The sequence below is a fragment of the Diadema setosum genome, chromosome 1, assembly GCF_964275005.1.
Source record: "Diadema setosum chromosome 1, eeDiaSeto1, whole genome shotgun sequence".
Taxonomy (NCBI): Eukaryota; Metazoa; Echinodermata; class Echinoidea; order Diadematoida; family Diadematidae; genus Diadema; species Diadema setosum.
The window spans coordinates 47,589,998-47,608,031 of NC_092685.1; the positions used below are offsets into that span (position 1 = coordinate 47,589,998).

The 18,034-nt window shown below is 40.3% G+C and overlaps 1 protein-coding gene across 1 annotated transcript in view; it reads left to right on the forward strand.

Annotated features, from left to right (window-relative positions):
- The window catches only part of LOC140236681 (inactive tyrosine-protein kinase 7-like), a 95,789-nt gene that overhangs the window by 62,803 nt on the left and 14,952 nt on the right, over window positions 1–18,034 (forward strand). Inside the window, exons 3-5 of the mRNA XM_072316604.1 lie at window positions 2,543–2,830; window positions 15,600–15,768; window positions 17,471–17,598. Coding sequence (XP_072172705.1) covers window positions 2,543–2,830; window positions 15,600–15,768; window positions 17,471–17,598 — 585 coding nt within the window. The remainder of the gene's footprint in view (window positions 1–2,542; window positions 2,831–15,599; window positions 15,769–17,470; window positions 17,599–18,034) is intronic.

Here is an 18,034-nt window from a genome sequence, read left to right on the forward strand (position 1 = left end):
TATGGCACTCTTGAATCTGTTGATGGCAAGGATTACTTGCGCGTGAGTATGAAAACTGTAATTCTATCTGGAAATGAAGAGAACCAGAGCTGGTGCTCGAAGATGAGAGACGTTCAGCTTCACTAAATTGATCAACTCCAGACAGGTGATTTACTCTGTTGGTATTGCTTGTTTGAATGATAATCATCCAATGTAAATCAGCAGATTAAGGAAAGGTTTCGGAACTTCTACATTGATTGCAATTATACATCTAATGAGAAAGTTATAATGATTTATCTGTCATTATACAAACATGTTCTATCTTGAGCTAATGCTTAACTGTATAGCCTATGTAAATATAATATGATATTTATTGCATACCAATGACTTGATGTGTCCAAAAGGACTGAAAAGTTAATATGTACACACATTTTCCTGTTAGAATTTGCACGAAGTTGTTCTGTCATGGAGGAGCAATATTAAAGAAGAGCATGTAGCATTTGCTTTTTGAAAAAAGCTGTGACTTAAATGTATTTTTGAGACATTGTTCGAAAGAAGAGACAGTTACTGTACTAAACAAATGTGTCAACTTTACAGACAATTATGCATACCCATAGGAGGCAGTGGTGATTGGCCCACTGATATTCAAGTGCTCATATTGCTTGTAACGTTGTCAGATTTGACTCAAAGTTTCACTTTGGTATTGTAAGGGCTTCTCCCCTTTCACTCAAAAATAGCTTTCTCCGAATCGGATAAATTCTTCTGGAAAGTGCTTTGACATACAGAACGTTACTGCTTGATTCTCATCCATGAGACACCCTAGCCCTAGCCCATATACCTTAAGCACACAACAAGACTGACAGTCCAGGTACTTGGCATCTCACCCTTATTAACATAGGCATGGCTTGCCTGTTATTACCCCCAGCGTGTCCAAAACTCGTAACATGCGCGGATTAGCCGGGAAAGTGAAAGTGACACAAACAGCATGAGATGGTGACTGGGTTACACTGTAACACAACTACCAATTATCTCCAATATGCTGCAGCGGCACTTGTCACTTCAAAGAGCGTCGTCGTCGATGGCAGCCTTCCAGCGATCAAGTTGCATGATCTGATCCAATATGCCCTCTCTTTTTTTTTTTTATACTTCTACTTCTTCTTTTTCTTGCTTTTTTTTTTGTGGTGTCATCTGCTGGATACAAGTACTTCCATGTTTGGAAATACGGCTGCTTTGCTGTGCCGATGTTGTTGTCGCCTCCACAACCCCAGTATTGTGTGAGGATATCTCACCTGTGTGCCCTTATCGTGCCCTGAACTTGAAACCTTTATTCATCCCACTGTTGATCTTTGAATCTGCATATCTATCTCATGGACATAATGCACTTTTTAGATTGATATAGACATGTGATGAGTATACCTGAGTGTAAATGACATCCAGGTAACTATACACTAATCTGTTTTATCATCAACATTTTGTAAGAATGTGAATGTATTTTGCAATATATAAATGTTTATTTTCTTTTTTCTTTGTATTATTATGTGTACACAGTGTCTACAAGATAACACATGGGTTCATATAACCATGTGGTTTATTTCTACCATTTTTTATTCTCGACAGAGGAGATGCCTTTTTTGAATGAGATTCACACATTTTTTGCTATTGTTCCGTTTGTCTTGTTGCATATCATGTTTCATATTCTGTATCTCCACAATTAGCATGCAGCATCTAATTTATAATGTTGTGATAGAGAGATTGCTTTGTGTTGAAATCATCACCATGGCTAGATATTCAAACGTGCATGATACAATTTTATTATTCAATTACTGCAGAAAATTTGTATTTTGTTTGAGTCAGTCATCACAGTCTACTAATTTCCAGGGAAATTTGCGACTTCATTGCCAATCAAGAATACAGATTGGCTTTTTCCTTGACAAAGCTGGAAAGATGGATAAAATTAATATGAATTTGAATGTTAGGATGAAAACATTGAACAAATATCTACATAAGAATAGATATGCACTTGAATAGATATACATTTTATGAATGCAGATATAAATTTTGATATACCTGTTGAGACCTATTGATACGAGTTTGAATATACACTTTAAGTGAAAATGAACTTTCACAGGTCATATCAAAATCATTCTATACTATAATCGGCTTGTTTTGAAAGTTCAAAGAGATAAGAAATTAATATTTTCATCATGAAAGCACCCAAATGTTACATTTGATCAGCTAATCAGTAGACTGATTTACTTTGCAACTAGATGTTGAAGTCCAGTTGGCTGACCATTACCTATTTTGGTTTTTGATTTTATTAGCCTTGTCTATACATTTCATCTCATCGGCAAGTTAAATGTTCTTCCACCGTCAGGAATACATCACATATTGCCCATTTTCACACTCATTTGCCATGCTCACAATGCACAGCTACATTCTCCACGTTTGACTATTAACCCCTGCAGTGAATGTTTTGTTGCCATTGCTAACATGGAATGCTCGTCTCTGAATGCGCTCTTTCTCTCTCTCTCTGCCCCGCCTCCATCTCTCCACGATGACATAGGGGTCGGTAGTGACGTGAGGGTGCAGCTAAAGAGCCCCGGCTCGCTGGAGGGGATTGAGGAGGGGGACCGAGTCACCCTTGTCTGCAAGGCCACGGGCAGCCCCACCCCGGATATCACCTGGTATAGGGACAACGCCCAGCTTGCGGCCAGCTCCAACGTGGATTTCACCACGAACCGGCTCAAGATCAAGAGCGTGACTGCAAAGGACAGTGGGTCGTATGAATGCCTCGCTGCGAATTCGGCAGGCTCATCCAGGAGTTCTGATGGTATCACACTAGATATCGTTGGTACGTGGGAGCTTTGCACTTTTGCTGTCTTACCTTATCACTCTTACAATTTGAATAGTTCACTCAGTGAAGCAGCAGCACACAAAAATTTTAAGTTCTGCATATGGCCACAAGAAATTTATCCATGACTTGTGTCAGGATTTACATTGCTTGCTGTTTTACACAAGATTTGATGCAGTTTTTGTGTACTTTAAACTAGTAATTAATTTGTTGCAAATTGAATATTCTTATTTTTATGTTCATATTCAAGTTTCAAGTTCGTGTTTGACACATTCATAAAAGATACGATGGGGTGGGGGGGGGGGGGAGGTCGGGTGGGAATGGAGTGAGGGATGACAGGAAACAAGATGGGAGACCTTACGACTGCAGGAAGGAACATGCAAAAAGGTTTGTATCAATCTGTCCCTTTTTTATGCATGAAATTGAATCAATGTTCTGTGTACACATTGCATGGCAGCAAGTCATCCACATGTCAGGCGGCAAGCATGATTGATAACCTCGCATGGAAAGTTAAGGAGAACACCCACAATAGGAGGGGAACCCTTGGCCGGTCGCAACCGATCCGGGGAATCCTTCAAACGGAAATGAATTCATTGTAAAGGCATCAAGAAAAAGTCATGGCAGCTCTCAATTGGTGGTCGTATCGCGGCCGCGACATGACGTATCAGGCGTGTGATAAATCATCAGTTGCCCGAAGTGCTGAATGGTTGATATCAATTCCAGACCAGCACTGTCTCTTGAGGCAAGCATTAAAGGAATACACTGCTCCATTTTCATGTTAACTGTAATGTTTTTTTTTTAATCAGAACAAACAAATTTAAACAGACATAACAGTGAGAATTTCAGTAAAAATCAGAATGAAAATAGAAAGTACTGGAAGTTACGATTTTCATGTGTTTGATGAAGCAGTGATTGGTCACACGTAACCCATGAAGGATGAGTTGGTGATGTCATCAAATCACAACTCTTGGCTTTTTTTTATTATTTTATCTTGTTTGTTGAAAATACAAACTTTTTTGGTTTGTTGTCTTAGATTAATTAATTTAACTCTCTCATCTAAAAAGTTGGACTGCTCAACATTACTCATACTCTAGACTACTGTTTTGCAAGGAATATATATATATATATTTTGGGGGGGATATTCTTTTGGCTTTTTTTCTTTGCAAATGATATTGTTTTGTCTGTTTTGAATTTTGACAAGTTTGTGAGGATTTATAATGTATGCAAACTAACTTCTAGAAGAGGGTTACATCATTATTGCATACAATATGCACAAATCTATGTTTTATTTGCCCAACTTCACTGATGTGCAGTCAGGTGAAATTTGTACATTTCATAATTGAGTTCTTTGTTTGTCCAAGTCCAATGAAATAATGATTATTCTGCGGGTTTAACTATTCTTATCCATCATTTGAATTAATGTGAATGTAGAATGGGCTTTTACCACCCTTTACAGAGAGTCCTTAGAATTGATAGAACTCTGGTTTGTACGGGATACTCTCGTACATGAATTCTTAACAAGCCTAAATGCAAAACAAAGTTTCCAACACACACTCTCTCCCTACACACAAACACACACCCTTAGCCGCATGTTGCAGCCTCTCCAGATATTACTTTTGTTATTATATATTGATCTGTCGTACCATTTGCCCATAGTGGCCATCCAGCAGAAATGTCAAATGAATCCAGGGCTGATGATTTATTTTTCTTTTGAGGTATCATAATATTAAGTTCTCAGAAACAAACAAATGAGAAAAAGAAAACTAGAGCAAGATAGTGTCAAAATAATTGTGAAAATATTTCATTAGTTTCTTGTAAGTTGAAATTCCATGATGGGTTTTGTTTAAGAATAATGATTATGTATTTTGTTTCTCAAAGTGAGACATCAGATTTTTTTTTTCAAATGTTGAAATTTAGATGAACAGAATATATATTTGTTTATCACATATTTACCTTGGTAATGCATCTTTTCTTTTTTCTTTTTTTTAGATTCAATGTTCTTTTGCCAAGATTTAGCCAGAATATTTGTTTGATTCCGTGAGAATTTGAATGAAATGCGATTCAAAGAAGCACCGGAGGGAGATACAGTTGAAAATGTAAATATCATATCCTCCACGAAAGATGCTGTCGCGAGAAGTGGTGCTGCCGACAAGGCTGCTTTTGATGTCTGCCGTATTTGTTATTTCTGTGCCCGGAGTTTATCAATTTATATCTTGCCGAGAGCTAGGATTAGTCGGGGGTGGGGTGGGATGGGGGGAGATGCTTGGAGCAAGCAAGGAGTAATTGAATTATTCATGTTTTCTCATGAATCCGGGGAGTGATTGCAGGTGCTTATGGGTTGGGGGATTGATATCATGAGATATATGGTGTATGTGTGTTTGTGTGTCTGTCTGTGTGTGAGAGAGAGAGAGAGAATACACGTGTTTTGATTAGCTTTGAAATGGAAATTATCTTGCAACGTTTTATGCCTCTTTTAGGGAATCATTGATGCGGCAAATATGAGGGCCTAGCCATAAAAAAAAGGCGATTATATGAACGCGACTGGACTAGAATTGTCGCTGTTACTTGTATGAGAACTTGTACATGCACACGTTTCGTGACTTGTCCAGATACGACCAGTAAGTCTGCTTTAAAAGGCACCTGACTTCTCACACATGCATTGCACACTATGTGTCTTTTTGTGTGTGTTGTCTGTCTGTCTGTGTGTCCTCTGTACCACAAGATCATAAATGAGGGCTCATGGAGTATTGCCAAAAACATTTGATATCACTGTGGACGTGAGCGTGTAAACGAAGTGAGGACTTCACAGGGGCTATGTAAGCACCATCCTTCTGGTTTTGTTTGCATCATGTGCATGTGAATAACCAAACCATGTAATATCAGCGAGGGTACTTAGGAGCATGGAAAAGTTGAGCCAGATACAACCATTAGACTGTTACAAAATAAGAATAAGTGGTTGGGGGGGGGGGATTAAGCCTACTGGAAGACAGGGACATGTCAACTCTACTTCCAATCAAATAATGATGCTGTGCTTTGCAGTCTCATTACATCCTCTGTCTTATTTTTATGGATGGTAAAATATCAGGGAAAAGAAAATGAGGATCAAATGTCAAAACAAGAGTTAACTAGGGTCTGCGACTTCACAACTAAGTGCACTTGTATCAGTACATTTAAATCAATTATGACTGTATCAGCGGGTGTAGCAGTTTCCATTAATTGGGTCAGACAAGTTGAGGATACCACTTTTTGAGGGAAAGTGAGGGCAGGCTTGCAGCTCGGAAGAAAGAACGTGTAACTGGGAAGAGGAGTAGATGGTAGATGTTCTTCCCACAGCGGTACCCCTCGCTCGAATGAGATCTTGGATGGATAGAGGAAGTATTGATCATGCTCCTGCTGTAATCGATACGAGCGGCAGGCATCCCAAACCGTGGTTGGAATCGCTGGTGTGGTGAGTAATGTTTCCCAGCAGCGGGGGCCCGGGTGCCAAAGATGTTCTCGCAAACGGAATCCTCCCTTTCCGCTGCGATCCCCAGCCACTCACCTGGGCAGAGATGGAGTGAAGGACGCTGCTAGAATAAATACAGGAGGTGTCGCGAGGAAATGAAATGAAAACTATGATGTGAAAGACTGTGAAGTGGAATGGACAGTATTGGTCAGTCATCGACCACTGCCATGTGGGGTGTTTACTTTGACCACCCAACCAAAGCATTTCAATATCAAGTGCATGTAATTATCATTGTGCTCTATCATCCGTGAATATTTCCATTGTTCAATGCTCAGTAGCTCATATCAAATCATCACTTGAGATATAAGGCCTATTATATTGCTGTGGGCAGGATGGCATTTGGGTCAGGGTTTTGCTTTTTCAATTAAAGGTAAATAGTTTTATATATCTGAGGAAATGCATAACAGGAAGGGAAAATCCTCTGACTGATGAATATCAAAGATTGCTCTGGACAAAGAAATTATGAATTTAGTATAAATTTGTACACTTGTGTCCTGTATGCATTTGTGGGAAGTTCTTTAGTTTGTAGCTGAATATGGGCGATCCGGCCATCTTCTCATATGGAAAATGAACAAACAAACAAACAAACAAATACTACATGTGAAGATATCCCCAGGTTTGATTATGTGCTATTGGGTGGGGGGGGGGGGCTGTTTTATTCTTGGGCCAAAACCACAGTTTGAGGGTCGTAAGAATCACTATGAGCATACATCGTCCTGCCTTGACAACAAACGATGTGGCAGAAATGACCAGATATTTGTGGTTTCACACCATTTTAAAAAATTCTTTCAAAAGAGGGAGAGTTCACGATCGGATGCCAGTTCTGTGTACTGAGAGGGAACAGAAGGCAGTGCCATATAGCAGGCTGCCTGACAAGGAGGTGCTAGAATACCAAGGAGCCAATAACTGCTGTTACAATTGTCTTACCCCCAGCCCCCAGGCTAACGGCTGGCTTGTGTTTTTTTATGATCGTTGCCAGCCTCTCCTTGCACAAACACTATCCAGCAAAAGGGCAAGTCCCTTGGCGATAAAAATTGCCCATAAAAGGGGGGCCAATTTGCATCGAAAATGGCCTGCATTTCGTGCCCCCCATAAACGCCTGGCTACTTGAGAGCAGATACACTGGAACTCTCTCTATGTGCGCTATGGCAAAGAAAAAAAAAATATAGATATATGTATCTTTCCTGCTATTTTGAGAATGGACATGTGTTTCCCATAAAGATATGTTTGCGGTTTTTATCGTGCTTGTTAGGATGGTGCGGCAACTAGCAGGCTGAATGTGGCAGTGAGTTATTGCAGAATTTCTGTATATATTGATGGTTCAAGTTAGTTTGATCTTGTCAAACAGTGATGATGAAATGAGATGGACACTCCTTTATCTAAAACTTATCGCGCTTTGTTCTCCGTTCGGCGTGCAACGCTTGAGTGCTGTCTTCACCGATTGGTACAGATGTCTGGAAGTTAATTGTCAATGAAAAGAGATTACCTAATCCGTATTGTGTCACGTCCATGGTCTCCCAGTGGGTCATAGATTGCTTTCACATGCACCGAGAGTGCGTAATTTGAAACAGGATTGTAATGATGCATCACAAGAATCTTGATTCAAATCGTGCATTTTTGCCATGTGAATGCAAACTGGAATCATGGAGGGTGATTTAAATCATAACTCCAGTCGTGTTTCAAATGACGGTTTGGAGGTGTTTTCGAATCTTGATTTGCCAAAATTGCGGAATGAAACAGTCATGTGTACGGATCAACCTCCGAATCGCGTTTTGCAGGGGCAGTGCTTACAGTGTCCTTTCAACCACTTATGCAGACAAACTGCGCTCCTCAAATTCTCGCACTGCAGTCAAAGCACGTGCTACTTATACCAGTCAATTGATTGATGGAAACTCAGAAAGAAGCCACACCTCCCCTCCTTGCTCTGAAATTCAAAATCACAGAATCTGCTAATCCTTCCTCAGTCGTGTGTACAGACGATAATTCGGAATGTAGTTGCGATGGTAATTGTAATTCAGCATTGCAGTTATGTTTTCTGGACCATTGTGAAACAGTCTGTGGCACATTTCTATATCTGAGCGGGCTTGTTAATCTACAACTAGGTCAAGTTTGAATGGATTATTGAATGCTGATTAAAGCTAAGGGTCATGAGGCAATTTCACGCTGTCTATGGGTTGTCCTTAACCGGAACAAGAATTATACAGAGAGTAAGCCAAGTGTGCAGTGCAATACGGCTTCTTGCCCCGTTGAGGACGAGTCCTGAGTATACTTTGGGCAATTGTTTATGGGAGATGCGTGTTGTAGCAAAATCAGTCTGTCCTCAACGGGTTAAATGAGATGAATATTGTTTTGTGATTTCTTGGTTTCTTGATTTTTCTCTTTGCACTCTTTTTCTGTTTTCTTTGTGTTGTTCTATGTTGTGTTTTTCTATGAAACGAATTCACCCTCCTAATTGTGAAAATGTGTATTTTTGTGCTGCCATTGAAAGCTTTGCTTGGATTATGGCAGAAAATAAACATGTTTGTATCAGATACAAAAATTCACTGAGGCAGAAATGTACATAGTTTGGTTTTGTTTGCTTTGCTGAATGACTTCACGAAAATGTACTTGTGTACAAATAGTCTGGCAGACCCCCCTTCTCTCTCCATCTCTTTCTTTTTAACTTTCTCTCTTTCTTTCTCTATCTCTCATTCTCTCTCTCTCTCCACACCATTGTGGTAGAGAGAAGATATGTTACATGGAATATTAGAAATTCATGAATGAAATAGAAACAGCGTAGACTTTGGCAACAGTTGGTAACAGATTGATACATGTCGACAAAAAAAAAAGAAGGAAAGAGAAAAGTTTCTATAGAAAGTCGCATAATGCGGAACTGCATTGGCACACGCATAAAATGAAATGTGCAAACAATCCTTCCCGCGGAGAAAAATGCACATTGTGGAGATTTGAGGAGACTTTGTTGCAACATCGCCGGGATCAAACGCGGGGATGGACTGGATGTCTTTTCTTCTGCGAGGGTAGCGGCAGACTGCCGCCTACCTCAATTCAAGGTGTTTCATGCCTCACTTCATCCCATGGTGTAGACCTTTGAAAATCAGCCAGCCTTAAAGGGACGACTCAGATATGGCATTGGGAAAGAACTAGCTGGGCTCCTGGAATTGTTTTTCTTTCCTCCACCTATTTCTGACAACAAGAGAGAAAAAATCTGCTTTTCCAACAACTTGAATCAGACATAAAGAGTACAAAGGGAAATATTTGAATGTCACACTTTTCAACTGGTTAGATGCATAGACATGGTTTTATTTGCAATGCAATCCCATCAGACCAATGGCATCATTGCAAAAGGCTCATCTTTCATATCCGAAAGCTCTGGCGGATGGATTGATGGAAGTGCCATTTACCTGCCATGCCCTGCAAGATTTTTTTTTTAAACCATGGTAGCTGCGCATAATTGCTCTTTCTACCCTGTAGATGATTATTACTGTCTTCAGTCTTTATGATCAAACCCTTGATATCTAAACCATTCTGATTTCTAAGAAGATGTGCTTTGAGATGGCAAGTGATATTGTAGGATTCATCACAGAATAAACTATGTATACCTACATTTTCAGCGATGAAAAATGTAAGAAGTCTTTAATTTCATGTGCACTGCCACTATCAAGTATGTGTGGGTATTTTTCTGCTAGTCTTCAAGGCAATTGATACTGTATAACTGTCAAAGGTACTGCATGTTCAATTTTCACAGGCTTGTCATGTTATGCTTCATCAAAGAGCATAGTTCGATTCCCAAAGGGGCCCGTACTTGTGGGAGATTGCCAAAGGTATTAGCACTCGAGGGTTACATGTAGAGGTGCTAAGAGATCATTTATTAAGTGAAAATGGACTTGTATAGGGGGTTTATAATGCAGACTGGTGACCTAGAAATGTATAAATGATGACTGGAGGATCCACCGAGGTGTTGAAGAGGGATCCCTCCTCACTATGAATTATAGATCGACAGTATCTTTTATGAGGTATCTGTATCATGAACACCTCGTCAAGGTTGACCTTCTTGCTGTTGTTGCTGTTGATTATAAAGTGACACATGCAGGAAGGAATTCGAGTGCATTTTAATCCATGATTCAGGTTTTCTGTAGTTATGTGCCTCTGCTCAATTCTGAAGGTTTTTGAGAATATGGATATTGGATTGGGGGGGGGGGGGGGTAAAGAAAGAGGCTGTGGTTAGAGACACTATTGATACTCAAATACTCGAGATAGACCTACTGGTTTGTGTTTAATCCATGAAAGAGTCTTTCAAGATACTGTAGAGTACAGGGTTTGAAGATTGAACATCTCTCATTCTGAAACCACTTTGATGATTACAGTTGATATGTACCAAAACTATGCCCTGAATTAAAAAAAAAAAATCTGCCTACAGTAGCATGGTTTTATATGTGTTTGACAATTGTATTAAACTGCCCCCCCCCCCCCCCCATTAGAGAAAAAAAAAAGCAAAGGAAAAAGAGTATTCATCGTTCATGAGTTCTGCCAGCGACTGAGTACAGTGCCAGCCCTTTATGATAATTGTCAAGTACATCAGGGAGCTGGGATCTCTTTCCACTTCCAAGAGTACACCTACAACTGTACAAGTATGTCTTGTGTTCTGCGTTCTGGTACCAGCCAGCAAAGCACTGACATACCATGAAATAACAAAATATGATTGTGCTCACTACTTTCTAGCAATGCTTGTGCGTGGAGATTTGTGTAGTGAGCTGAAATACCACAGTGATCTCTCACCCTTGGCCAGTAGAACTAGATGGTTGCCCTCCTTGGTTTTCCAGCAGCCTTGTGGCTGCCAGACCAGACAGACTGGTCTGCGGCTGAACTCTGCCCCGTCTGAGCAGGCTATTGTCCTATTTGGCCGACTGCTTGCGCATTTTTCGATGATGAGTGTTATGCGGGCTGGATATGCGCCCCACTGGTTGAAACCGTTGAGGTGCAGTCGGAAGTAAAATTGGTTATCTAATCTGAATAAACAACAATTGAGTGCCAGTACAATGGTCTTGTGTACAGAAGCTCATCTGAGGGTTCAATTCGTGTTGTAAAATACCGCCGTCTGCGGCAATTACTGGATGCACAATAGGATAAACTTGTACTAAAAAGTACCTGTAAGAATTGTAATGTAGCTTATATCCAGCAGTGGTTTATTGACTAATCCAGTGTTCTCAGAATGGCAGTGTCAGTGGGGTATTATTATGGGTGGTTTGAAATACGAAATGAATATGAATATGAATGCAGAAATTTCCATTATTGAAGAGGAACTTCTTATAATATTTGCCTAATTTGTGTTACAATAATAAAAAACCCTTCAGTGCTGTGGTTAGCTGTACGTTACATCTGTAGGTCTCTGTGCTTTGCCTATAGTGAGATTCACACTGATACTAATTACTGTAGTGTAAAAGTGGAAATTTTCGCGGTGTTGAAATTTTCGCGCAGTTTGCGCAACCAGAAACTAGATCTTTACCTGTATAGACATAAAAATCTCACTAGCCAGTGTGATCAGCATAGCAATTGGAATCCCAAGAAATCTTGCAATTGTTATTTCGGAATTATCGAGATGATTTGAGAAATAGTGTGATAATTTGCACCGCAGTGAGTGTGGGAATATGCAGCAAAGAAAGAATCTTGAGATTTTTTATTTAGTCATTCAAAACACCTCCCTGAAAACACACATCACAACAGCACATGAACACAAGGGTAAGGGGCACCATTTCATAAGATGTCGGGCATGCACAGTTTGGTCGACAGATTATTTTGATCGGCAAATATATCGGGATATTTCTGTTCCTCTGAACGGACGTTAAAAAAAATCATGGCATGTGGATCGCGATTGGCATTCCGCCATTTTGTCTTAACACTATTGAATCTTCAATGATGATTCATGGAAGACGTCAAGACAAGATGGTGGAGCAATCGGTAGTCAGCATTTACCCCGTCAAGAATGTCCAAATTGTCGTGTTTTCCTTCTGGAACCATAGCACACACACGCATGATGTGTCCGACAGCACTTTTGTAATTCATGAAGCCGACCCAGATGGATGGAACTTTGTTGAGAATGAGTCAGCTGAGGCTCGTTCTGTGTTTGAATTTTCAAGTAGTCTTCCTCCGTTTCCGTGTGCTCCGAGTGGAGTGGGGTGTGACATTACGGATGGAGATTGAGATGTTGGATGCGGGGGAAACAACCTGCCTATATTTGGTGCCTCCGCACACTCGCAGGACGGCTCTCCCTTTCACGCAGCCATTGCCACGCCGAAACCCAATGCGCCCTCATCAATCCAAATCTTGCCGCTTATCAAAATGGGTTCCAGCAGCCCCAGGGCTTGCAGGCAGGTCCTCCGAGGTTCGCATGAATGTTTAACAAGCATGTTTAATCCCATTCCACCTTTTTTTTCCCCCTTCTTCTTCTGCTACTTATTCTGCCAGAAGTTTTGCGTGAGGGATGGGGGAAAGGAAACATGAATCGAGCATGATTTAAAACCTGTTAGGATCTTTGCTGATCCTCCGGTGCTGTCAAAAAAAAAAAGAAGTCCTACCTCAAGGAGAAGGCCGGGGCAGGTCGCTTCCTTTGATGGGACGAGAAATGCACCCTGGGGCAAGCGCCGGCACTCCAGCCCAGAGTTGCGTGTTCTTAAAACCTCCAGGGGGAATGGGGAAAGGGGGGCTTGCACAATGTGCTTAAGAAACATTCATGCATGCCTCATCTGGCATGCCATGCATCGGCTGAAGTCGGTGCGAAGTCGGTCACATTTTGGTGCATTTGCTGGAAGTAAGTAGGAAAAATGAGGGGAAGTGTTTTCTTCCACCACACTAGGTCAGCTAAATGGCTGGAAGAATTCTGCCAGCCCCCCACTTTCAAAGGCTACATTCCTCAAAGTTGTTAGTGTGTTTGTTGTTGTTATTGTTATTCTTATCATCTACCATAATCCATACTTCCTTCATGAGTCAAAAGGGATGCCCTAAATTGCTACAGTAGCAGACCTTCATTCTTAAATTGTTTTTCTTTGTTGTAAGCAGGAATGACTTTATTTGATGGACAAAAATGCCAAAGTACTTGTAGATTAATCCTGGATACCAATCTCATGCACAAAGCAAAATTATGTGTTAAGGCAAAATAAATGCCTGGTCACGTGTACATAAATTATTATTATTATTATTTTTTTTAATCTTACTAGAATCTGCTCCATCAATTTAAAATGTGTTTTATATAGTAGAGGGCAAATTTTGAAATTGCCTTTGCCATGTATGGCTTCTTGGCATACTAACTCACAAGTAGTACTTCAGATATTTGCGTACTGCAGAAAACTTTGTGCTTTCTGTCAGAGGCAGAAGGAATAGGAGTTAATTAATGAAAAGTAATGGTAGGCTTAGGGTAAATTACTTTGGTTGCAACAAGTGAGTATGATGAAGAAGGGTTTAGATTGAGGGACATCAAAACTATAAAGAATCAAGCAAGTCATCAGGCTGGCGGTGGAGGCTGAGGGTGTTTGAGCTGTCACTATTCTGACAAATTACCAGTGCATGTAATATCTCATATGAATTACAGTACCCAGTGACTTTTTATGGCAGTCCACAAGCTGTAACATGGTGGCATTGAAGTTCACAGTAATCCTATGAGAGCTGCGTGGATTATTGTGGGTCTCATTGTCGGCAAGCTCAAAAGACATCTTGATTCACGTTCCATGATTGAAAAGTGTCCATCCTTGAACTAAAGTCTTTTTTTTTTTTGTATGCATAGCTTTTATCCTATGATCATTTGTTTATATTATATGATTCTAAGATGCAGGTTTTAGATATGAAATGATGCATTTCCTTGCACATACAGCCACAATTTTCTATGTCAGCCTCGTCAAACTAGTCTTTTGTTTGATTCTCCTTTTTGCTATTCATGTCAGGAGATTTTAATCTGTCATTTGATCATCTCTGTCTCCGTATGTATCTGAAGAAATTTTCAAATCTATGTTTGCTGTGTCAGAATACAGGTACACTCTGTCTGTGAGATGGAACTGTCTTTTATTGTTTCTCAATACTATCCTTATATCTCACTGTGCTTCCGTATACCTCATATCTCTCTTCTTTAATTTCAGTTGTGATAAACTGAGATCAAATGTTTTTATCAGTTTTTGTTTTTTGTACAGACCAATATTTAATTTTTTTTAGTCCAAATGTATGCTTTAACTCTGTATCTCCTCTCCTTTTCTCTGTTTCCTTTTTATTTTTCCCTGGGTTGGGAGGGGAGGGGGTTAAGAGATGCTCTTACCTTGTTTCAGAGACCACTGATCTCCTCTATGTGACTCATTTCTCCCTCAAGGCTTTCCTAACAGAATTCCATCTTAATCATTTATAACTGTCGTGTTGAGCTAGAACTCCCTCTCAGCTGTACGAGGGAAAGATAGAGAGAGATACATATACAATGTATATTTGGAGGAGACCATGTAGATGTGAGTATATATTTCCTGTAGTCTACTCTCAAGTTGTAGAGCGAGGGTTTTGTGGAAGGGGCAGGCTGGGATTGGGATGTTTTTTTTTTTTAAATCATTCTGGGCTATTTGTTGTCTGCAATATTTCATGACCTGTGATGCAACTTGACCAGTTTGATAAAGTGGTCAGGATTGACCATTTTTTCCCCCACAAGATACACATAAAACTCAGGTTTGTTGTAATATGTGTTTATGTGTATGTGTGTGTGTGTGTGTGTGTGTGTGTGTGTGTGTGTGTGTGTGTGTGTGTTATCATCTGCTCCAACATTTTTATGCTTGCCCTTCAAAGGATATTGATCTGGTATTCTTCATTTCATGTTCATATTTGGTGAGCTAAGTCATGGAGACTATAAAACTTTATTCTTACAGTGATAATGATGATGATGATAATGATACAGCATTTATATTGTGCCATTTATCAGTAGAAACATTCAAAGGTGCTCGGCTCCCACAATGTGTCACACATCATTCACAAAGTTGCAGTGAAATTGACCGACCAAAAACAGAGTATACAAAGTAATTCAAAGCAATTTCATCCATGCCATTCAATTTCTTATTTCAGTTCAGTTCAGTTCAGTCCAGTTCCAATGCATGGGTAAGTGTGGCACTGTGTAAGGGTGCTGTATCAGTGGCATTGAACATGTTACAAAACCTGATACTGCAAGATATGTATATCTGCTGATGACCTTCGAACTTGTGATATGTCACACCCTTATGTGAGTATTTTGAACCCTCTTTATCATTGCAGATTCCAACATACCAGTCATTGTCACCCCTCCCGAGGATGCCCTCCGAGTCAGGGGAGATTCCGTCCATTTCGACTGCATCTTCAGCGGTGACCCCTCACCTCCGGTGGAGTGGTTCGTCAACAAGAAGGGAGAAGACCCGTTGGCACTCCTGAATGAAACCAGCACTGGGTACGTGATCGCGGAACCCTATCCTCTGCTTGCTCGATATCCTGCAATCTTTACTCCATCCTTCTCTCTTCCTCTCACTCTTTCTCTCTCTCTCTCTATCTATCTACCTATCTCTCTATCTGTCTCTCTATCTATCTATCTCTCTCTCTATCTATCTATCTATCTACTGTATCTATCTACATGTATCTATATATCTGTCTATCTATCTATCTATCTGTCTATCTCTCTATATATCTATCTCTCTATCTATCTACTGTATCTATCTATCTATCTCTATATCTATCTATCTATCTATCTATGTTTCTATCTATCTATCTATCTATCTGAGGCTATCTCTCTTTCCATCTATCTATCAAACTCTCTATCTCACGTCATGTTTAGCGATGAGAGAAATTTGAATCAATATTTTGGGGGGCTATCAAACAGCTGGAGCTAAGTCAGGCTGAGGGTACACCACTCTGGGGATCGATGATGGTACAGTGATATTGTGAGAATATTCAACGTCAGGCAGTCACTTCATCAGCCTTTTGCAGGAAGAATGTTTGATATTCTTATTTTGAAATGAAAGAGAAATGTGTTGCAGCAGAAATGCTTGCCTTAGTGAAATATTGTTTTGTAGAATATGAATTGAGAATGTCTAGCATTCATTTTGGAAAGCATTCTAAAAGGATATCCAAATCTGAAGATGGAAGAGAAATACTGTTTCATAGAACAGGAATTGAAAAACATATATATTGCGCATGATTTACGGGAGAACCCTATGATAACAAGGTGTTTGGAACCACTGAAATTTCCTCATTTTATCAGGTATCTTGTCATATCAGGGATAAAAACAAAGGAATATGAAAGGTATGGCACCTGCAAAATTACCTTGTTATATCAGGCATCTTGTTATATCTGACCTCAATGTACTGAGGTTCCACTGTGTCTTGTGGAAGAGACTTTTCATATTCTGACATGTCTATGGATGTGAGTATCTGCGTTCAGTCACCTTTTAGGACCACAGCCATTGTACTGTTCACTGGTGGGATATCATAATACAATCTGTGCAACACTAAGCTACATTCTGTTTAAATTGAGTTACATGGTGTAATGCTGGTGAATGATTTCTGAGTTTCAGTGAATTAGTACTTAAAGAGATGGGAAATGTTCACCCAAGCTGCCTCAGAGTACCAGGAGCCTCTGTGCATCTTACCTTTATCCTGGCAGCGTATTTTTTATTTACACCACTGCTCCGCCACAATTCCCAGACATACGAAAGAAACGGCTATCAAGTCTTTGACTTCATTACTCTCTCTAGCCTTGAGCCTGACGGAATAACCCGTTACATATACTTTAGAAATTAAGAGCAAAAATGAAAGCAAGATGTTGAGCAAGACCCCGATTGGGAGTCGAACCACCGTGACACCGGACCTTCTGATTTTCAGTCCAAGCCCCAACTCACCGTGCCAAAGCAAGGTGATGCCGAGATCGGTGGTCATTGTCATCAAGACGTAGGCCCTATGCAAACACAATTTGTCTTAGGTAGAGCAAGGAGGTACCTCCTTGGGTAGAGTCCCTATACTCGTAGTCTTAGGGCGCGAGCCGTTTCTGTGGGGTTTTTTTTATATTGTGACGGAGCAGTGGTGTAAATAAAAAATATGCGATCCTCCTTATTTTTTTTTTTAACATTTACTTCTCACCTATCCATGGAAACATGCAGGACATACATTTTCCCAAATGGAACCCTCCGAATGGACAATGTCCAGGACTCGGACGAGGCCAGCTATCAGTGCATCTGCATCAGTGACCATGGCAGACCGCACGCCTCCGCCACTCTCACCATCGCAAGTAAGTGGGACTAATGCCTACAGTTGGCTAATCACATCTATAGGTAAGATCAAGCTGGTGTGCAGACTACACATTGCACCATCAGACGCTGTCATAAAGAGACTCATGCTAGTTCTTACCGTTCGATGACACTCTTACTGTGAACACGGGAACTTACATGAATCTTGTACAGAGCAGAATGGGACACTGAAAGGGATGTTGTGGTGACAACCCCCAAAACGCACATGTAGGACTCTTCATATTATGTAGTGTGTGCAAAAGTAGAGCAAGGTGTGATATTTATTAGAGACATATGAACAGAAGAAATTCCTGTTTGTAAAGAATGTGTAAAAACATGCCATCCTAGGTCTGTTCATAGGGTACACACAGTACAAAGGAAATATGTTGATTTTGTTTTGTTGAGAATTTTGGAGATCAACCCATTGAGGACAAGCTG